Source organism: Anolis sagrei, chromosome 12 (genome assembly GCF_037176765.1).
Source record: "Anolis sagrei isolate rAnoSag1 chromosome 12, rAnoSag1.mat, whole genome shotgun sequence".
NCBI classification, from domain to species: domain Eukaryota; kingdom Metazoa; phylum Chordata; class Lepidosauria; order Squamata; family Dactyloidae; genus Anolis; species Anolis sagrei.
The window spans coordinates 20,309,889-20,334,600 of record NC_090032.1 but is presented as its reverse complement, the minus strand read 5'-3'; the positions used below and the strand labels follow the sequence as shown (position 1 = coordinate 20,334,600).

The following is a 24,712-nucleotide window of genomic DNA, read 5'->3' as shown; positions in this document are numbered from 1 at the left end:
GAGTTTTACAGGCTTTACAATCAGAGTCACATACAGCAGAGGCAGATACTCATGCTGAGTGTAAAACTGTAGGATCTCTATAGCAATATTAAATGACCACTCACAAGCCGGCTTTGCTTTGAAATGGATATATTGCTTGTATCTCTGCAGCAAAGAGAGACACTACTGACTTTTTCCCACCACCGCTTCCTTTTATACACCCTTCCTGCCCAACTCCCCCCTCGATCATCTGGAGAGGCCCCGCTCACACTCCCACCACCATCGCACCTTGTGACTTCAGGAGGCCAGGTTTTTAAATGCGTCGTGTTATTGTTAATGTTGATTGCTTATTTTGCTTATGAGTTTATGTATTGTTTTTGTTTTATTGCTGTTATTGTTTATGCTTGTATTGTGGGGTCGGCCTCATGTAAGCCGCACCGAGTCCCTTGGGAGATGGTAGCGGGGTACAAATAAAGTTTTATTATTATTATTATTGTACCGCATGGTCATCAATCAGTATTTTTCTATGACTCCAAATGCCATGCCATTTCTAACGGGATGCTCTTACCTTGGTCCGACTCCAGCGCTTCCCAATTCTCCTCCAGGCCCCAATCTCCAAAGGCGTCTGTGTTTCGCTGAAACGATACGGATGGGAAGAGGGTAAATTGGGAGGATCTGGTTGTGGAACTCCACAGGAGGCTTTAGGGAGAGAGAGTTCTGCTTCTTTGATCCCTCGCTCCTGCCTTCCACAGAGTAACAGAGACGTAAGGTTGAGAACTCCTCAGCAAGATGGAGTGGATGAGGGATTAGAGGACATCCAACCCCAAATTGGGAAACAAGTCGTCCAGGAATACCTGGCCGCTCTAAATGAGTTCAAGTCCCCTTTGAGGGCCAGATCAACTACACCCAAGAGTATTGAAGGAACGAGCGGAAGTTATTTCGGAACCATTGACAACCATCTTTGAGAGTTCTTGGAGAACGGGAGAAGTTCCAGCAGATTGGAGGAGGACCAATGTGGTTTGGGGGAGGATGGACCATAACCCGGTCACCGCTGAGTCCCCAAACTAGTAACAACAACAACAACAACAACAACAATAATAATGTACCCACCTGCCTCTCTGCCGTTGGCCTCTCAGCAAGGGAGGAGAATGGGTCCGGCTTGTCCGCGGCTGGGACGCTCTCCCAGTTGTACTCACTGGCTAGCTTGGTCCCCTCCGGCGGACAGACGGTGGGCTTTGCAGCCCCCTCTACCTTTTTGCGCCCCCACGAAGGCTCCAGGTCCCAGGCCGAGGCGCCCCAGTCGGACTCCGGCTTTGAGGAGGTAGCCGCCTGCCAAAGATGAAAGGGGTGATAAGCAACACCCATTCACAACAAAAGAGTCAGAGCTTCCATTCGCAACAGAAGAGGCAGAGTTCCCATTCGCAACAAAAGAGTCAGAGCTTCCATTCGCAACAGAAGAGGCAGAGCTCCCACTCGCAACAGAAGAGGCAGAGCTCCCATTCGCAACAGAAGAGGCAGAGCTCCCATTCGCAACAGAAGAGGAGCTCCCATTCGCAACAGAAGAGGCAGAGCTCCCACTCGCAACAGAAGAGGCAGAGCTCCCATTCGCAACAGAAGAGGCAGAGCTCCCACTCGCAACAGAAGAGGCAGAGCTCCCACTCACAACAGAAGAGGCAGAGCTCCCATTCGCAACAGAAGAGGAGGAGCTCCCATTCGCAACAGAAGAGGCAGAGCTCCCACTCGCAACAGAAGAGGCAGAGCTCCCGTTCGCAACAGAAGAGGAGGAGCTCCCATTCGCAACAGAAGAGGAGGAGCTCCCACTCGCAACAGAAGAGGCAGAGCTCCCATTCGCAACAGAAGAGGCAGAGCTCCCACTCGCAACAGAAGAGGCAGAGCTCCCACTCGCAACAGAAGAGGCAGAGCTCCCATTCGCAACAGAAGAGGAGGAGCTCCCATTCGCAACAGAAGAGGCAGAGCTCCCACTCGCAACAGAAGAGGCAGAGCTCCCGTTCGCAACAGAAGAGGAGGAGCTCCCATTCGCAACAGAAGAGGAGGAGCTCCCACTCGCAACAGAAGAGGCAGAGCTCCCATTCGCAACAGAAGAGGCAGAGCTCCCATTCGCAACAGAAGAGGCAGAGCTCCCGTTCGCAACAGAAGAGGAGGAGCTCCCATTCGCAACAGAAGAGGCAGAGTTTCCATTCGCCACAGAAGAGGCAGAGCTCCCATTCGCCACAGAAGAGGCAGAGCTCCCATTCGCAACAGAAGAGGAGGAGCTCCCATTCGCAACAGAAGAGGCAGAGCTCCCATTCACAACAGAAGAGGCAGAGCTCCCATTCGCAACAGAAGAGGCAGAGCTCCCATTCGCAACAGAAGAGGCAGAGCTCCCGTTCGCAACAGAAGAGGAGGAGCTCCCATTCGCAACAGAAGAGGAGGAGCTCCCACTCGCAACAGAAGAGGCAGAGCTCCCATTCGCAACAGAAGAGGCAGAGCTCCCATTCGCAACAGAAGAGGCAGAGCTCCCGTTCGCAACAGAAGAGGAGGAGCTCCCATTCGCAACAGAAGAGGCAGAGTTTCCATTCGCCACAGAAGAGGCAGAGCTCCCATTCGCCACAGAAGAGGCAGAGCTCCCATTCGCAACAGAAGAGGCAGAGCTCCCATTCGCAACAGAAGAGGAGGAGCTCCCATTCGCAACAGAAGAGGAGGAGCTCCCACTCGCAACAGAAGAGGCAGAGCTCCCATTCGCAACAGAAGAGGCAGAGCTCCCATTCGCAACAGAAGAGGCAGAGCTCCCGTTCGCAACAGAAGAGGAGGAGCTCCCATTCGCAACAGAAGAGGCAGAGTTTCCATTCGCCACAGAAGAGGCAGAGCTCCCATTCGCAACAGAAGAGGAGGAGCTCCCATTCGCAACAGAAGAGGCAGAGCTCCCATTCACAACAGAAGAGGCAGAGCTCCCATTCGCATCATAAGAGGCAGAGCTCCCATTCGCAACAGAAGAGGCAGAGCTCCCATTCGCGACAGAAGAGGCAGAGCTCCCATTCGCAACAGAAGAGGCAGAGCTCCCATTCGCAACAGAAGAGGCAGAGCTCCCATTCGCAACAGAAGAGGCAGAGCTCCCATTCGCAGCAGAAGAGGCAGAGCTCCCATTCGCAACAGAAGAGGCAGAGTTCCCAAAACAGGACAGTTTGGGATTTAAGCCCATGGAGGTTCGGCTCAGACTCACCGTCCGGCCTTCAGGTTTCCTGGCCAAAGAGACTGGCTCCGACCATCCTGGGCTGTTCCAGTCTTCCGGACTGGATTGCCTCTTTGACTGCTCCGCTTCTTGCTGTGGAGAGAATAATAACAATAATAACAACAACAATAATAATAATAATGGAGGCAATACCAACAAGATACACAAAGTATTATGTTATTGTTGTTGAAACTTCAAATATGATGTCATATGACAGGTTTATTACTTATATAGACCAGGTTTTTGTGTCAGTAAAATAATAATAATAATAATAATAATAATAATAATAATAATAATAATAATACATCACACAGTCCTAGACGTTTGGGAAGTGTTGACTTGTGATTTTGTGATACGAAGATCTCGTTTGCTGTGATACTGTGGTTTTGTGTCAATAAAATAATTATACAATATAATATAATGATAATTAGGGTTAATAGGAGGCCAGGTGTCAAAGGATAAGAAATAATAATAATAATAATAATAATAATAATAATAAATATAATGTAATATAACAATAAGGGTTAATGGGAGGCCAAGTGTCAAAGGGTAGAGAATACTACTACTACTACTACTACTAATAATAATAATAATATTAATAATAATAATAATACATCACACAGTCCTAGACGCTTGGGAAGTGTTCAACTTGTGATTTTGCGATACTAAATCCAGCATATAGATCTCACTTGCTGTGACATACTGTGTTTTTGTGTATGTAAAATAATAATAATAATAATAATAATAATAATAATAATAAATCACATACTCCACTCAAAGGGCCAATGAAAACAACCATGACATAACGATGGACACTGAGGAGAACCATGAGTCTATGATGGACACTCACAATATCTACTCCACTCGAAGAGCCAATGAACACAACCATGACATAATGATGGACACTGAGGAGAACCATGAATCTATGATGGACACTCATGATATCTACTCCACTCAAAGAGCCAATGAACACAACCATGACATAATGATGGACACTGAGGAGAACCATGAATCTATGATGGACACTCACGATATCTACTCCACTCAAACAGCCAATGACAATAACCATGACATAACGATGGACACTGAGGAGAACCATGAGTGTATGATGGACACTCACAATATCTACTCCACTCAAACAGCCAATGAAGACCCCCATGACATCATGATGGACACTCACGATATCTACTCCACTCAAACAGCCAATGAAGACCCCCATGACATCATGATGGACACTCACAATATCTACTCCACTCAAACAGCCAATGAAGACACCCACGACATCATGATGGACACTGAGGAGAACCAAGAATGTATAATGGACACTCACGATATCTACTCCACTCAAACAGCCAATGAAGACCCCCATGACATCATGATGGACACTGAGGAGAACCATGGATCTATGATGGACACTCACGATATCTACTCCACTCAAACATCCAATGAAGACCCCCGTGAGATCATGATGGACACTGAGGAGAACCATGAATCTATGATGGACACTGGCAATATCTACTCCACTCAAACAGCCAATGAAGACCCCCATGACATCATGATGGACACTGAGGAGAACCATGAATCTATGATGGACACTCACAATATCTACTCCACTCAAAGGGCCAATGAAAACAACCATGACAGAACAATGGACACTGAGGAGAACCATGAATCTATGATGGACACTCATGATATCTACTCCACTCAAACAGCCAATGAAAACAACCATGACATCATGATGGACACTGAGGAGAACCAAGAGTCTATGATGGACACTGATGATATCTACTCCACTCAAATGGCCAATGAAGACCCCCACGACAACATGATGGACACTGAGGAGAACCATGAATGTATGATGGACACTCACGATATCTACTCCACTCAAACAGCCAATGAAGACCCCCACGACATCATGATGGACACTGAGGAGAACCATGAATGTATGATGGACACTCACAATATCTACTCCACTCAAACAGCCAATGAAGACCACCATGACATCATGATGGACACTGAGGAGAACCATGAATCTATGATGGACATTCACGATATCTACTCCACTCAAACAGCCAATGAAGACCCCCACGACAACATGATGGACACTGAGGAGAACCATGAATGTATGATGGACATTCACGATATCTACTCCACTCAAACAGCCAATGAAGACCCTCACGACATAATGAAGGACACTGAGGAGAACCATGAATCTATGATGGACACTGGCAATATCTACTCCACTCAAACAGCCAATGAAGACCACCATGACATCATGATGGACACTCACGATATCTACTCTCCTCAAACAGCCAATGAAGACCCCCACGACATCATGATGGACACTGAGGAGAACCATGAATGTATGATGGACATTCAACGATATCTACTCCACTCAAACAGCCAATGAAGACCCCCACGACATCATGATGGACACTGAGGAGAACCATGAGTCTATGATGGACACTCACGATATCTACTCCACTCAAACAGCCAATGAAGACCCCCATGACATCATGATGGACATTGAGGAGAACCATTGCCAGGGCTGGTAGTGAAGACCTCCCTTTTTACCTCCAAGCTGCCCCAGTCTTCGTCATCCCATCGGTCGCCGGTGCTGTCCTCTTCGGCCGCTTCCTCCTCAAGGTCCCAACCACTCGATGAGGCCGGAGCTGCTGGAGACGGAGAGGGCGGAGGGTGTCCAACCCCTTCCAACAATAACAGGAATGGAGGAAATGGAAAAACAAGTCAAGCTCTGGCGTTCTAGGTGGCTCTCCAGGATGTTCCTGTGTCCCTTGGGGTCCTTTTACCTGATTTGAGGGGCTCTGTGGTGGCCGGGGCCCCCTCCGTCCCCGATTCCGCCGGCGTTGTTGTCCCCGCATTCGTCCGGATCAGCTTCGAGGTGAGCGACGAGACCCCCGTCACAGCCCAACCCGCCCAACTGGCCCCAGTTCCTGGACTGGTGGAAGTGGAGTTGACGTCCTTTTCTTGAAAGATAAACAAACCCACCAAGCATTGGTTCCGAGGGTTTGGAGACAGGCGGGAAGACACAACCAAACCCCTAATGAGAGATGCCCATCCAGAATTTTTTCCCATTCCCATGGAGATTGGCTTCATCCTGAGCCAAGGTTGGTCTTCCACCAATGTGTCCCTCCCACAATCTCGCCAAGGACGTCTCACCAAGCTCGGAGAGCTGCTCCGGGTCTTCGGAAACTTTCTCCAGTTTGGTCATGAAGCTCCGGATGGCCTTGAAAGCCTAAGAAGGTGGCGCAAAGACGTGAAAAAGAACCCCAAGAAAGGATACAATCCTAGAGTTGGAAGGGGACGCCCAAAGGATATCTAGTCTAGCCCCCTCCCGTTTGTATATTATATGTATATTATAGGAATAGGTTCTGATATGTATGTTTTAGAGAAGTATCATTGAGTATGTGTGTTTATAGAGCAGCGGCCAAGAAATAAAAGTATTATTATTATTATTATTATTACTACTAATATTCTGCAAAGTACAATTATGCAACAAAATCCCTCCAAAATATTATTATTATTATTACTATTATTATTATTATTATTAGATGAGATCTATATGCTGGATATCGTATCACAAAATCACAAGTCGAACACTTCCCAAGTGTCTAGGACTATGATATAGGAAGGCACAATCAAATCCCTCCATATCATTATTATTATTATTAATTATTATTATTATTATTCTGCAAGGCAGAATGACACAACCAAATCCCTCCATATTATTATTATTATTATTATTATTATTATTATTATTATTATTATTATTATTCTGAGAGGTACACAACCAAATCCCTCCAAAATATTATTATTATTACTATTATTATTACTATTACTATTTTACTGACACAAAAACACAATGTCACAGCAGACGAGATCTTTATGCTGGATATCGTATCACAAAATCACAAGTCGAACACTTCCCAAGTGTCTAGGACTGTGATATAGGAAGACACAATCAAATCCCTCCAAATTATTATTATTATTATTATTATTATTATTATTATTATTATTATTATTCTGCAAGGTACAATGATGCAACAAAATCCCTCCAAAATATTATGATGATGATGATTATTATTATTCTGTGAGGTACAATGACACAACCAAATCCCTCTGAATTATTATTATTGTTATTATTATTATTATTATTCAAGGTTCAATGACACAACCAAATCCCTCCAAATTATTATTATTATTATTATTATTATTATTACTATTATTAATTATTATTATTCTGCAAGGTACAATGATGCAACAAAATCCCTCCAAAATATTATTATTATTATTATTATTATTATTATTATTATTATTCTGTGAGGTACAATGACACAACCAATTCCTTCGAAAACATCATTATCATTATTATTATTATTATTATTATTATTATTATTATTACTACTATTATTATTCTGCAAGGTATAATGACACAACCAAATCCCTGTCAATTATTATTATTATTGTTATTATTCTGCAAGGTACAATGACGCAACAAAATCCCTCCAAAATATTATTATTATTATTATTATTATTATTATTATTATTATTATTATTCTGCGAGGTACAATGACATGACCAAATTATTATTATTATTATTATTATTATTATTATTATTATTCTGAGAGGTACACAACAAAATCCCCCCAAAATATTATTATTATTATTATTATTATTATTTTGCGAGGTACAATAAAACAACCAAATCCCTCTGAATTATTATTATTATTATTTTTATTATTATTCTGCAAGATACAATGACACAACCAAGTCCTTTCAAAATCTTATTGTTATTATTATTATTATTATTAGTAGTAGTAGTAGTAGTAGTCTGCAAGGTACAATGACACAACCAAATCCCTCCAAATTATTATTATTGTTATTATTCTGCAAGGTACAATGACACAACCAAATCCCTCCAAATTATTATTATTATTATTATTATTATTCTGCGAGGTACAATGACACAACCAAATATCTTCAAAATATTATTATTATTATTATTAATAATAATAATAATAATATTTTGCGAGGTACAATGACACAACCAAATCCCTCCAAATTATTATTATTATTATTATTATTATTATTATTATTATGTGCGATAGGAAGACACAATCAAACCCCTCCCGGCAGATGGCCATCCAGCCTCTCAATCCTCCCAGTGGCGTCACTTTTCCTACCTGGTCCCGGACAGTCTTCTCCGAATCCAGGGTCAAGGTGCACAGCACTGGCAAGATCTTGAAGGCACAGTCTTTCATGGAATAGAAGTTGTGTGTGGCTGCAAAGCCCAGAATCCCCGCAGCCCGGGAGGGAGCAAAGGGGTCCTTGGTGGCCCGGCTGAAGGCGGAGATCAGGACGTTCTGCCGCGTCTGGGAAAAAAAGAAGAAAAACATCAGTCTAGAAACTTGCATTTGTTCCATAGCGTCAATGCCCCCTTCCTTTAAAGTTCGGACTAAAGCCCGGCTGGCTCACGTTGGCGCTGAGGTAGGGGCCGATCTTGCCGAGGCAGACGGTCGTGTTGCAGCGGATGGGGCCTTGGTCGTCCCGGGCTTGGAGGCGCGCAAAGTGCTTCATGAGCTCCACGTTGAGGTTGCTCTCGTTCAGTTTGGGCGCCAGGAGCAGCATGGACTGCGAGAGGAAAACGAGAAGATCAGGACGGGAAGAGAAGGCGATTCGATCCAAACCCTCCCTGAGTCGCCTGGCTTATACTCGTAACATTTGTCACATTCGTAGCTCGTCAGATATACTCATAACATTCACTCGTAATCCGTTCATTCACTCGTAACATTCACTCGTAATCCGTTCATTCACTCGTTCATACTCACCGTCCTTCCTCATTCAGTTCATCATCACATGTACTCGTAACATTCACTCGTAATCCGTTCATTCACTCGTTCATACTCACCGTCCTTCCTCATTCAGTTCATCATCACATCTACTCGTAACATTCACTCGTAATCCGTTCATTCACTCATTCATACTCACCGTCCTTCTTCATTCTGTTCATCATCACATATACTCGTAACATTCACTCGTCATCAGTTCATTCACTCGTAACATTCACTCGTAATCCGTTCATTCACTCGTTCATACTCACCGTCCTTCATTCTGTTCATCATCACATATACTCGTAACATTCACTCGTAATCCGTTCATTCACTCGTAACATTCACTCGTAATCCGTTCATTCACTCGTTCATACTCACCGTCCTTCATTCTGTTCATCATCACATATACTCGTAACATTCACTCGTAATCCGTTCATTCACTCGTAACATTCACTCGTAATCCGTTCATTCACTCGTTCATACTCACCGTCCTTCATTCTGTCCATCACTACATATACTCGTAACATTCACTCGTAATCCGTTCATTCACTCGTAACATTCACTCGTAATCCGTTCATTCACTCGTTCATACTTACCGTCCTTCATTCTGTCCATCACTACATATACTCGTAACATTCACTCGTAATCCGTTCATTCACTCATTCATACTCACCGTCCTTCCTCATTCTGTTCATCGTCACATATACTTGTAACATTCACTCGTAATCCGTTCATTCACTCGTTCATACTCACCGTCCTTCCTCATTCAGTTCATCATCATATATACTCGTAACATTCACTCATAATCCATTCATTCACTCGTTTATACTCACCGTCCTTCCTCATTCAGTTCATCATCACATATACTCGTAACATTCACTCGTAATCCGTTCATTCACTCGTTCATACTCACCGTCCTTCCTCATTCAGTTCATCATCACATATACTCGTAACATTCACTCGTAATCCATTCATTCACTCGTTCATACTCACCGTCCTTCCTCATTCAGTTCACCATCATATATACTCGTAACATTCACTCGTAATCCGTTCATTCACTCGTTCATACTCACCGTCCTTCCTCATTCTGTTCATCATCACATATACTCGTAACATTCACTCGTAATCCGTTCATTCACTCGTTCATACTCACCGTCCTTCCTCATTCAGTTCACTATCACATATACTCGTAACATTCACTCGTAATCTGTTCATTCACTCGTTTATACTCACCGTCCTTCCTCATTCAGTTCATCATCACATATACTCGTAACATTCACTCGTAATCCGTTCATTCACTCGTTCATACTCACCGTCCTTCCTCATTCAGTTCATCATCATATATACTCGTAACATTCACTCGTAATCCGTTCATTCACTCGTTCATACTCACCGTCCTTCCTCATTCTGTTCATCATCACATATACTCGTAACATTCACTCGTAATCCAATCATTCACTCGTTCATACTCACCGTCCTTCCTCATTCAGTTCACCATCATATATACTAGTAACATTCACTCGTAATCCGTTCATTCACTCGTTCATACTCACCGTCCTTCTTCATTCTGTTCACCATCACATATACTCGTAACATTCACTCGTAATCCGTTCATTCACTCGTTCATACTCACCGTCCTTCCTCATTCTGTTCATCATCACATATACTCGTAACATTCACTCGTAATCCGTTCATTCACTCGTTCATACTCACCGTCCTTCCTCATTCTGTTCATCATCACATATACTCGTAACATTCACTCGTAATCCGTTCATTCACTCGTTCATACTCACCGTCCTTCCTCATTCTGTTCATCATTACATGTACTCATAATATTCACTCATAATCCGTTCATTCACTCGTTCATACTCACCATCCTTCCTCATTCAGTTCACCATCACATATACTCGTAACATTCACTCGTAATCCGTTCATTCACTCGTTCATACTCACCGGCCTTCCTCATTCTGTTCATCATTACATGTACTCATAATATTCACTCATAATCCGTTCATTCACTCGTTCATACTCACCGTCCTTCCTCATTCAGTTCACCATCATATATACTCGTAACATTCACTCGTAATCCGTTCATTCACTCGTTCATACTCACCGTCCTTCCTCATTCAGTTCACTATCACATATACTCGTAACATTGACTCATAATCTGTTCATTCACTCGTTTATACTCACCGTCCTTCCTCATTCAGTTCATCATCACATATACTCGTAACATTCACTCGTAATCCGTTCATTCACTCGTTCATACTCACCGTCCTTCCTCATTCTGTTCATCATTACATGTACTCATAATATTCACTCATAATCCGTTCATTCACTCGTTCATACTCACCGTCCTTCCTCATTCAGTTCACCATCACATATACTCGTAACATTCATTCACAATCCATTCACTTATATTATATTATTATAAAAACTAATATTATTATTAATATTAATAATATTAATATGCTTATTAATATTATTGTTAGTATTATTATTATTGTTTATTATACCCGCTTTTCACATCATCACATATACTTGTGACATTCACTCGTAATCCATTCATTCACTCATTCATACTCACCGTCCTTTCTCATTCAGTTCATGATCATATATACTCGTAACATTTATTCACAATCCATTCACTTATATTATATTATTATCAAGACTAATATTATTGTTAATATGATTAATATGATTAATATTAATGTTAATAATAACATTATTAATATTGTTTTATTATTATTATTATTAATGTTTATTATATTCCGCTTTTCACTCCATAAGGAGCCCCTTTACCTTCACGGTCTGCTCTCGGATGGCGGGGTTGGTGTCCAGGAACCCGTGCACCACGTGTGGGAAGATCTGGTTATTGACGGTGGGCTCGTTGAGGTATTGGATGAAGTTCTCCATCTACAGGGTGAAACCCACACTCACAAACGGACCACAACAATGTGCAATAAGCAGCCTTTGGCTATGCTGCTTTGCCCTGAGTCCCCTGCGGGGTGAGAAGGGCAGAATATAAATACTGTAAATAAATAAATAAATAAATAAAGGGTATAACCCATCCCCTTGGATTTTTCTATGACGACACACCATAACCAGGGCATCAGTCCTGCCAAGTTTCAGAAAGATCCGCTCATGCTGTTGGGGTTCAGCCTGTGAGTAAACCTGTACCTGCCTCTCTGATTGAATTTCCTGATGTCAATGATTCTGAGGTCAATGTAGAAGATGATGGTTTGTGTAGTGAAAATCCTGCTGCTTTGGAAAGCGAAAGTCCAAATTCCCATGAGAATGATTCAGAGCCAAGCAGTGAACTTTCACTCCCTTTTAGCTCTTCAGATAATCTGACACCTGGTCCCTCTAACGAGGATAGACAGGGGCAGATTTGTCAAAGCAGAGGCGAAGCGCCGAGTTTACGGAGGTCAGCTAGATTAAGAGAAATGCAAACACGGCCTTCAGCCACGTCACGAAATAGATTTCTATGCTTTAAAAATGCTTGGCCTGGATGCCCATTCTGTCCTGGCACCGTTTCAGATTCATGTGCAGACTCTTGCAGTTCTCCTGCTTCCAATGGCTTTGTTCCAAGGAATTTTTCTAGAGCTTCAAGTACGGTTAGTGGATTGCTAACAGGTTCCAGGATTTAGCAGTGTTGCTGTGGGTTTTTGATCTTGTTCATGGACATTTCTTGTTGCTGAGTTTTACTGTGGCTTTGTTATTATTAAGCTCTACTGTTAGAACCTCGATATTGTTTTCTTCAGTGTTGTGGGCACTGCCGACTTGGAGGCCTGGTTTGACAAAGACGGCGCTTCCATACTGCGCATGTGGTATTTCCACTACTAAGACCATTCCTGGGACTTTTGGTCGTTTCTGTTGTTCATCCCTGTGTGTTTCTTGGACACACAGCACATTGCATTTCTTTTATAGAGCAGTTGTTCTTTGGCAGCTGACATGCCTTCGATGTTGATTGAGATTATTGTCATGGTTGGTCCTGAAAAGGACCGTTGGTTGTTTTGCTTGCTTGCATGCATGCTGCAAGTTGCTTCTGGTTGCTCCCCACAGCAAGCTGGCTTCAGGAAAGGCAAAAGCTGCACATCGCAAGTGCTGAACCTGACTCAGCACATAGAAGATGGCTTTGAAAGGCCACAGATCACCGGAGCTGTCTTCATAGACCTGTCAGCGGCTTATGAGACTGTGAACCACCGCCTCTTCCTGAGAAAAATGTATAGTATCACAAAGGACGACCACCTCACCCGCCTCATAGGAAACCTGCGACAAAACAGGAGCTTTTTTGTTGAGTTCCAGGGCCAGAGAAGCAGAGGGCGGAAAAGGAAGAACGGCCTGCCTCAGGGGAGCGTGCTTGCTCCATCCATGTTCAACATCTACACAAATGACCAGCCACTGCCAGAAGGGACAGAGAGTTTCATCTATGCTGATGATCGTGCCATCACCGCTCAAGCAGGGAGCTTTGAGATGGTTGAATAGAAGCTCTCCGAAGCTCTAGGTGCTCTAACTGCCTATTACAGGGAAAACCAACTGATCCCTAACCCATCTAAAACACAGACATGTGCTTTTCATCTCAAGAACAGAGAAGCATCCCGAACTCTGAGGATTATTACCTGGGAAGGAATCCCACTGGAGCATTGCAGCGCACCCAAATACCTGGGAGTCACTTTGGACCGTGCTCTGACCTACAAGAAGCACTGCCTGAACATCAAGCAAAAAGTGGGCGCTAGAAACAACATCATACGAAAGCTGACTGGCACAACCTGGGGATCACAACCAGACAAAGTGAAGACATCTGCCCTTGCGCTGTGCTTCTCTGCTGCTGAGTACGCATGCCCAGTGTGGGACACATCTCACCACGCTAAAACAGTGGATGTGGCTCTTCATGAGATATGGAGTGTCTGCGCCCTACACCACTGGAGAAGTTACACTGCTTAGCCGGTATTGCACCACCTGACATCCGCCGGGAAGTAGCAGCCAATAGTGAAAGGACCAAGGCAGAGACATCTCCAGCTCATCCCCTGTTTGTGTATCAGCCAGAACGTCAACAACTTAAATCAAGAAATAGTTTTCTTAGATCTACAGAGACACTCGCTGGAACACCTCAGCAAGTGAGAGTCCAAAAGTGGCAGGCCCAAACCCAGAACTTCAATCCGTGGGTGATACCAGATGAGAGACTCCCCCCTGGGCACACAGAAGACTGGGCGACTTGGAAGGCACTGAACAGACTGCGCTCTGGCACCACGAGATGCAGAGCCAATCTTAAGAAATGGGGCCACAAAGTGGAATCCTCGGCATGCGAGTGGGGAGAAGAGCAAACCACTGACCACCTGCTGCAATGCAACCTGAGCCCTGCCACATGCACAAGGGAGGACCTCCTTGCAGCAACACCAGAGGCACTCCAAGTGGCCAGATACTGGTCAAAGGACATGATTGTGGTCTTAGGGTCCAGTTTCCTGCTCTGGGTTGCAACACATGCACCGATTTTTAGGAATTTTTTTAAGTGTACACAAATAAGCTCGGCCGTGGAACTAGCAATCCTAAACACCATCCTAAGAGAAGTTATGCTACCACTACATTCAGAGATACGAATTATAAAGCACAAAACGTAGGAGGGTTTGAAAAGGTTTTAAGCAAAGGAACCTGTTGCAGTAACCGGATCCTCATGGCTCTGTCTGGCGAGGAGAACATCTTCACGATGACCGGGATGATTTTCTGTTGGTATTCCTGAGCATTCAAGAACTTCCCCACCTGAAATGGGAGAAGAGAAAAGATGAGAAGGAGGTGGGCTGAATAAATAAGAATATCAAAAAAATGCAGAAAGGAAAAAACCATGAAAATGAATTTAAAAAAATGGCTCTCAGTATTGAAAAACATAAGAATCAACGCCACCCGGGCACAGGAGGTCTCCAGGCAGTAAGCAGCTATCAAGGGTCAGGTTTAAGCCTGTGTTTAATCCCTGTTCTGTGTGTTTGTAATATGTGTTCTATAGAAATATAATATATTAGAGATGTGTGGACTTCGCTTTTATGGATTGTGCTGAACTCTTCTTTGGACTAATTTGTTCTTGCTTATCTTCTTACCTAATTGGATCTACCTATTTCTTTAAAGTGCTTTTTTACTTATCTATGTAAATAAAAATGTAATGTTCGTTTGTAGGATTAACCACAAACGAAAAACCACTGGACGAATTGACACCAAATTTGGACACAAGACACCTAACAACCCAATGTATGTCCTTCACTAAAAAAAAAAAGATTTTGTCATTTGGGAGTTGTAGTTGCTGGGATTTATAGTTCACCTACAATCAAAGAGCATTATGAACCCCACCAACGATGGAATTGAGCCAAACTTGGCACACAGAACTCCCCATGAACATACATTATAATATTATAAATATTATATACATATACAACATAATATATTATATTTACCTTAATATATGTATATACAATATATTATATTGTACATACATAAATTATAATATTATAAATATTATATGTATATACAATATATTATATTATATTTACCTTAGTATATGTATATACAATATATTATATTTACCTTAATATATGCATATACAATATGTTATATTTTATATACATACATTGTAATATAAATATTATATGCATATACAATATATTATATTGTATATACATACATTATAATACTATAAATATTATATGTATATACAATATATTATATTTACCTTAATAAATGCATATACAATGTTATATTTTATATACATACATTATAATATTATAAATATTATATGCATCTACAATATATTATATTATATTTGCCTTAATATGTGTGTATACAATATATTATATTGTATATACATACATTATAATACTATAAATATTATATATATATACAATATATTATATTTACCTTAATATATGTATATACAATGTTATATTTTATATACATACGTTATAATATTATAAGTATTATATGCATATACAATATAATATATTATATTTATCTTAATATATGTATATACAATATATTATATTGTACATACATACATAATATTATAAATATTATATGCCTATACATTATATTTACCTTAATATATGTATATACAATATATTATATTGTACATACATACATTATAATATTATAAATATTATATGTATATACAATATATTATATTATATTTACCTTAGTATATGTATATACAATATATTATATTTACCTTAATACATGTATATACAATATATTATATTGTACATACATACATTATAATATTATAAATATTATATGTATATACAATATATTATATTATATTTACCTTAATACATGTATATACAATATATTATATTGTATTTGCCTTAATATATGTATATACTGGCAGGGACGAGAGACAGGGCCTTTTCTGTGGAGGCCCCTCGGCTGTGGAACGCCCTTCCCATGGAGGTAAGATCAGCCCCCTCGCTAATGGTGTTCCGAAGAAGATTAAAAACTTGGATGTTTGAACAGGCATTTGGTTAATCAGTGCAATGAATGTGACGATTACAGGAATGGAAATATGGACGACGAATTTGGATCACGACTCTAGTGATGAGAAGCATTGTGTTGTTATTGTTGTGTAATACTGTATACTGTGCTTTTGTGTTTTAAATTGTATATCGTGACTGATTTTACCCTTGTTGTAAACCGCGTTGAGTCGCCGGTTAGGCTGAGAAACGGCGGTATACAAGTAAAGTAAAGTAAATAAATAAATATGCATATACAATATATTATGTTATATTTACCTTAATATATGTATATACAATATATTATATTGTATTTGCCTTAATATATGTATATACAATATATTATATTGTATATAGACACATTATAATATTATAAATATTATATGCATATACAATATATTATATTATATTTACCTTAATATATGTATATACGTACATTATAATATTATAAATATTATATGTATACACAATATATTATATTATATTATATTTACCTTAATATATGTATATACAATATATTATATTGTATTTGCCTTAATATATGTATATACAATATATTATATTGTATATACGTACATTATAAAATTATAAATATTATATGCATATACAATATATTATATTATATTTACCTTAATATATGTATGTACAATATATTATATTGTATTTGCCTTAATATATGTATATACAATATATTATATTGTATATACATATATTAAGGTAAATATAATATAATATAATATATTGTGTATATATTATATTGTGTATATATAATATATACAATATATTATATTGTATATAGACACATTATAATATTATAAATATTATATGCATATACAATATATTATATTATATTTACCTTAATATATGTATATACGTACATTATAATATTATAAATATTATATGTATATACAATATATTATATTATATTATATTTACCTTAATATATGTATATACAATATATTCTATTTTATATACATATATTATAATATTATAAATAATATATATATATATACATACACATACAATATATTATATTATATTATACTATACTATATTATATTTTTGCCTTAATATATGTGTATACAATATATTATATTATTAGTATAGCACAGGAGACAAGGTAGAACTGCCTTCCTGGCCCCAACAATACTGTTTTGTATTCCTAGTTTATGGGCGAAGCTCACCTTGAAAAGTGGGGTGAGGATGACGGCGCCGGCGCTTCCAAACTCGAAGGCGGTCAGCAGCTGCGGGAGGACCTTGTGGCGGCAGAAATCCTCCGGGAAGGCGTCCAGATTGGCACTCAGGTCCTGGAAGAACTGCTGCCGCTCAGCCGGATCCTTAATCTGGGAGGAGAAGGCGGCAGAACGCCATGGGGTGTGACTTTGACTGGCTTGTTCTACTATTTTCACAAACCCCAATGACATCTAGACATTTGATTATCCAACAATGTGGCAGTGAGTCAAATACTTTATTATTATTATTATTATTATTATTATTATTATTAGAAACACAACAAGATGAGTGCCTCACCTGGATCTCTTCCAAGAAGAGGTTGGTCTCCACGAAGCTGTTGTCCATGAAGCCACCGGGGCTGCGGCAGCTCTGCAGGAACTTGGCCGGATTGGGCCGCACTTTAGGGTTGGCGCCTACTAATTCGCAATAATGGGGGATCAAGGACTTGGGAATCTATAGGGGGGGAAGGACGAGAAGGTATAGGCATCGCTAGAAGGGCAAGATGGATAATAACTCCATCATGCTTGTGTGCCAATGGCTGGTAAGAGACCCGTACTTCATACTAATTTGCAGCTGACATGCGGTGATTTTGTCAGCACCAATTGTTTTTAAGTGCAAGCCAGGGTCTTTAGGTACTGCAACCAATGTGTCGATCACCACTGGGACCACCTTGACTGCCTTGTTCTACTATTTTCACAAACCCTGATGACATCTAGACATTTGATAATCCAACAACGTGGCAATGAGTCAAATACTTTATTATTATTATTATTATTATTATTATTATTATTATTATTAGAAACACAACAAGATGAGTCCACAGCAGACAAAGTCACCACTGGGACCACCTTGATTGCTTGTTCTACTATTTTCACAAACCCCGATGACATCTAGACATTTGATGATCCAACAATGTGGCAGTGAGTCAAATACATTATAATATTTATTATTATTATTATTACTACTACTACTATTATTATAATTAGAAATACAACAAGATGAGTCCACAGCAGACAAGGTCACCACTGGGACCACCTTGACTCGCTTGTTCTAATATTTTCACAAACCCCGATGACATCTAGACATTTGATGATCCAACAACGTGGCAATGAGTCAAATACTTTATTATTATTATTATTATTATTATTATTATTATTATTATTATTAGAAACACAACAAGATGAGTCCACAGCAGACAAAGTCACCACTGGGACCACCTTGATTGCTTGTTCTACTATTTTCACAAACCCCGATGACATCTAGACATTTGATGATCCAACAATGTGGCAGTGAGTCAAATACATTATAATATTAATTATTATTATTATTATTATTATTATTATTATTATTATTATTACTACTACTATTATTATAATTAGAAATACAACAAGATGAGTCCACAGCAGACAAGGTCACCACTGGGACCACCTTGACTGGCTTGTTCTACTATTTTCACAAACCCCGATGACATCTAGACATTTGATGATCCAACAACGTGTCAATGAGTCAAATACTTTATTATTATTATTATTATTATTATTATTATTATTATTATAAACACAACAAAATGAGTCCACAGCAGACAAGGTCACCACTGGGACCACCTTGACTGGCTTGTTCTAATATTTTCACAAATCCCAATGACATCTAGACATTTGATGATCCAACAATGTGGCAGTGAGTCAAATATTATTATTATTATTATTATTATTATTATTATTATTATTATTATTTGAAACACAACAAGATGAGTCACCACTGGGACCACCTTGACTGGCTTGTTCTAATATTTTCACAAACCCCGATGACATCTAGACATTTGATGATCCAACAATGTGGCAGTGAGTCAAATGCTTTATTATTATTATTATTATTATTATTATTATTAACACAACAAGATGAGTCCACAGCAGACAAGGTCACCACTGGGACCACCTTGACTGGCTTGTTCTACTCTTTTCACAAACCCCGATGACATCTAGACATTTGATGATCCAACAATGTGGCAGTGAGACAAATGCATTATTATTATTATTATTATTATTATTATTTATACCCCACTTCACCTCTCCCAAAGGAGGCTCAAAGCAGCTTGTATTTAAAAGCATGACCACATAGTGGAAAATTATACAAAAATGCAAACATTTAAATGGAATTAAAGTATTAACATTTACAGTTTAAATCCATTGAAACATACTCAAATATTTAATTTTTTTTATCACAAATGTCCCAACTTCCTCATCACACCTCCAATTGTGGTTGCTTCAAAGGGAGATAAACAGCAGACAATAATAAAAATGTGTTATTATTATTTTTCCCAGTCCTGGGAACATCGATACCTACTTTCCCAAAAGATCGGAGGGAGGACGTCCGAGGTAAAGGACCATTGAACACTTCCCAAATGAGGCAGCCGAGGCGCCACATGTCCGCCGACCTGTTCCAAAGGAAGGGAAGGAATATTTATTTTAGGATGCACCAACAGTGACAAATGCAAGATACTCCACTTTGGCAGGAAAAATGAAATCCAAAGATACAGAATGGGGGACAATGCCTGGCTCGAGAGCAGTACGTGTGAAAAAGATCTTGGAGTCCTCGTGGACAGGAAGTTAAACATGAGCCAACAATGTCATGTGGTGGCAAAAAAGGCCAATGGGATTTTGGTCTGCATCAATAGGAGCATAGTGTCTAGATCCAGGGAAGTCATGCTACCCCTCTATTCTGCTTTGGTTAGACCACACCTGGAATATTCAAGAGAGATATTGACAAGCTGGAATGTGTCCAGAGGAGAGCGACTAAAATGATCAAGGGTCTGGAGAACAAGCCCTATGAGGAGCGGCTTAAGGAGCTGGGCATGTTTAGCCTGAAGAAGAGAAGGATGAGAGGAGATATGATAGCCATGTATAAATATGTGAGAGGAAGCCACAGGGAGGAGGAGGGAGCAAGCTTGTTTACTGCTTCCCTGGAAACTTGGACACGAAACAATGGCTTAAAACTACAAGAATCCTTAACAACCTAAAGGCACTGGATCCTGTCTGATCTTAGATGCTAAGCAGGGTCAGGTCTGGTTAGGACTTGGATGGGAGACCGATACTCTGTATATCCACAAAACAGCCACAAAAATGCGGACCTTTTCCCTACAGGTGTTGGCTATTTGTTTGAATTCTTCTTTGGTGATTTCTCCCTTTTTCCACTTCTTCTGCATGTCTCTTTTGTGTTTTAGCACAGTTAGAAGTTCTTTGGACATCCATTCTGGCTTCTTTGCACTTGTCCTATTTTTTCTCTTTGTTGGCACAGTTTGCAATTGTGCCTTGAGTATTTCACTCTTGAGAAATTCCCATCCATCCGTAACTCCCTTGTCTTTTAGTATCTGTGTCCACGGAATGCTGCTCTGTGTTTCCTACAAGAAAGGAGATTCCACCTGATCATGAGGAAGAACTTCCTGACTGTGAGAGCCGTTCAGCAGTGGAACTCTCTGCCCCGGAGTGTGGTGGAGGCTCCTTCTTTGGAAGCTTTTAAACAGAGGCTGGATGGCCATCTGTCAGGGGTGATTTGAATGCAATATTCCTGCTTCTTGGCAGAATGGGGTTGGGTATTGATAGCTTAGAAACCAGCTCTTCCTCTTTTCTTTCTTTCCATTTCTCCACAACGCGCCACAGCAACGCATGGCGGGTACAGCTAGTATTATATAATAATAAATAATATATTTATTTAATATAATAATATAATGTATCGTGCTCTCGTAAAAACAGTTTTTTGCAGTTTAGTAAACTTTTCCTGTGTTGTTATGATAGAACCAATTAGGAAATGACATTTATGACCCAGGAACAAAATCATGTTACATAGTGTAATATATTATTATTATTAATAATAATAATAATAATAATAACAATAATATAATTATAAAATTATAGTATAATGATATAAACTCATAATATTGCATAATAATAAATAATATATTTATTTTATATAATAATATAATGTAACGTGCGCTCATAAAAATGTTTTTTTGCAGTTTAGTAAACTTTTCCTGGGTTGTTATGATAGAAACAATTAGGAAATGACATTTATGACCCAGGTACAAAATCATGTTACATAGTGTAATACATTATTAATATTAATATTAATATTAATATTAATAATAATATAATTATAAAATTATAGTATAATTATATAAAGTCATAATATTGTATAATAATAAATAATATATTTTTAAATAATATAATGTAACACGCTCCTGTAAAAACAGGAACAAAATCATATTTCATAGTGTAATATATTATTATTATTATTATTATTAATAATAATAATATAATTATAAAATTATAGTATAATAATATAAAGTCATAATATTGTATAATAATAAATAATATATTTTTATATAATATAATGTAACATGCTCCTGTAAAAACAGGAACAAAATCATATTACATAGTGTAATATATTATTATTATTATTATTATTAATAATATAATTATAAAATTATAGTATAATAATAATAAAAAGTCATATTATATAAATATAAAATTATAGAATAATAATAGTATAAAATCATAATATTATATAATAATAAATATTATATTTATTTGATATAATAATATAAGGTAACATGCTCTCGTAAAAACAGGAACAAAGTCATATTACATAGTGTAATATATTATTATTAATAATAATAATATAATTATAAAATTATAGTATAATAATAATATAAACTCATAATATTGCATAATAATAAATAATATATTTATATATTATATACTATAAAAAACAGTTTTTTGCAGTTCAGTAAACTTTTCCAGTGTTGTTATGATAGAACCAATGAAGAAATGACATTTATGACCTAGGAACAAAATCATGTTATATAGTGTAATATATTATTAATAATAATAATATAATTACATAATCATAATTATACTTATAATAATATAATTATAAGACTATAGTATAATCATGATAATAATAATAAAAAGTCACAATATTATATAATAATAAATAATATATTTATTTAATATAATAATATAATGTAACGTGCTCTCGTAAAAACAGTTTTTTTGCAGTTTAGTAAACTTTTCCTGTGTTGTTATGATAGAACCAATTAGGAAATGACATTTCTGACCCAGGAACAAAATCATGTTACATAGTGTAATATATGATTATTATATTCTATGATATTATTATAAAATTATAGTATAATAATAATATAAATAATATAATAATAAATAATATATATATATTATAATAATTATATAAATATATAATAATAAATTTATTTTATATAATAATATAATGTAACGTGCTACCCAGGAACAAAATCATGTTACATAGTGTAATATATGATTATTATATTATATGATATTATTATAAAATTATAGTATAATAATAATATAAATAATATAATAATAAATAATATATAATATATATATTATAATAATTATATAAACAATAAATTTATTTTATATAATAATATAATGTAACGTGCTACCCAGGAACAAAATCATGTTACATAGTGTAAAATATTATTATTATATTATGTGATATTATTATAAAATTATAGTATAATAATAATATAAATAATATAATAATAAATAATAAATATATAATAATAAATATATAATAATAAATATATAAATAATAATAATAAATTTATTTTATATAATAATATAATGTAACAATATAATATTTATATAATAATATAATATTATTTATTATTATTTAATTTATATATATTTAATTATTTATATTATATAATAATATAATATTATTTATTATTATTATTTATAATATTATATTTATATACTAATATAATATTTATATAATAATATAATGTAATAATATAATGTAATGTATATAAAATAATGTATTATTTTATATAATAATATAATGTATAGCGAGATGTCCCTCTCGTAAAAACAGTTTTTGGGAGTTCAGTAAACTTTTCCTGTGTTGTTATGATAGAACCAATTAGGAGGTGACACTTATAACCCAGGAACAGAAACCATAGTATTACATAGTGCAATGGGAGTTAAAGTTTGGCATACACCGGCACTCTTGGCCTTGTAAAACTATAACTCCCAGGATGTCGTAGGAGTGAGTTATGGGTTTCTTTATTTCGACCGCACCTGGGAAAATGAGACGGATACACTCACCATTTCTCCCCGCCACCGCTTTTGTCGCTCTCGCCCATCTCGGGCGGGTCGTACTTCTCCAGCTCGGGGACCCCCTTCCGCAGCGTGAGACCCTCGCTTTGCGCTGGGCACATGTACTCCAAACCGCCCAGTTTCCATTCGCCGGCGCGGTCCACGAAGACGGAGGAGGTGCAGACGTTGCTGTGGACCAAGTGGCCGTCGTTCACCAAGAAACTGAGAGCTTTCTGCAGGACGAGAGAGAAAGCGGAAAGCAGTGCTTAAGGTTTGGAACTGCAAGTCGCTTCTGGTGTGAGAGAATTGGCCGTCTGCAAGGACGTTGCCCAGGGGACGTTGCCCGGACGTTTTGATGTTTTCCCATCCTTGTGGGAGGCTTCTCTCATGTCCCCGCGTGGGGAGCTGGAGCTGACAGAGGGAGCTCACCCCGGATTCGAACCTGCGACCTGTCGGTCTTCAGTCCTGCGCCCCCGACTCACCGCTCACTGACTCACCACGATCTGATGGAGACCCCAAGAGACCTCCAGCTCGCTCAGTCCCCTCCCTTCGCCCGTTCGCGACTCCAGGTGAGCCGGCAGCGGCGTCACGGGCTCCGTCACCACGTGCAGGCATTTCTCCGTCTGGCAAAGCAAAGAAAGGGAGCCTCACAACCTCTGAGGATGCTTGCCGTAGATGCAGGCGAAACGTCAGGAGAGAATGCTTCTAGCCCGAAAAATATATACTTACAATATAATATTAATTATAATATAATAGCAATAATTAATTAACCACACTCACAACCACCATGTCAGA

General features: G+C 38.4%; 1 protein-coding gene across 1 annotated transcript in view; it reads right to left on the bottom strand.

Moving 5' to 3' along the window:
- The window catches only part of SCYL1 (SCY1 like pseudokinase 1), a 40,827-nt gene that overhangs the window by 11,942 nt on the left and 4,173 nt on the right, over positions 1-24,712 (bottom strand). The window contains exons 3-17 of the mRNA XM_067472545.1: positions 24,415-24,540; positions 23,927-24,150; positions 20,127-20,217; positions 18,081-18,236; positions 17,735-17,893; positions 14,713-14,820; positions 11,863-11,976; positions 8,705-8,860; positions 8,413-8,601; positions 6,389-6,464; positions 6,019-6,195; positions 5,783-5,916; positions 3,200-3,301; positions 1,090-1,308; positions 548-614 (exon numbers count right to left, since the gene is read on the bottom strand). Of these exons, the coding sequence (XP_067328646.1) occupies positions 548-614; positions 1,090-1,308; positions 3,200-3,301; positions 5,783-5,916; positions 6,019-6,195; positions 6,389-6,464; positions 8,413-8,601; positions 8,705-8,860; positions 11,863-11,976; positions 14,713-14,820; positions 17,735-17,893; positions 18,081-18,236; positions 20,127-20,217; positions 23,927-24,150; positions 24,415-24,540 (2,098 nt within the window). The remainder of the gene's footprint in view (positions 1-547; positions 615-1,089; positions 1,309-3,199; positions 3,302-5,782; positions 5,917-6,018; positions 6,196-6,388; positions 6,465-8,412; positions 8,602-8,704; positions 8,861-11,862; positions 11,977-14,712; positions 14,821-17,734; positions 17,894-18,080; positions 18,237-20,126; positions 20,218-23,926; positions 24,151-24,414; positions 24,541-24,712) is intronic.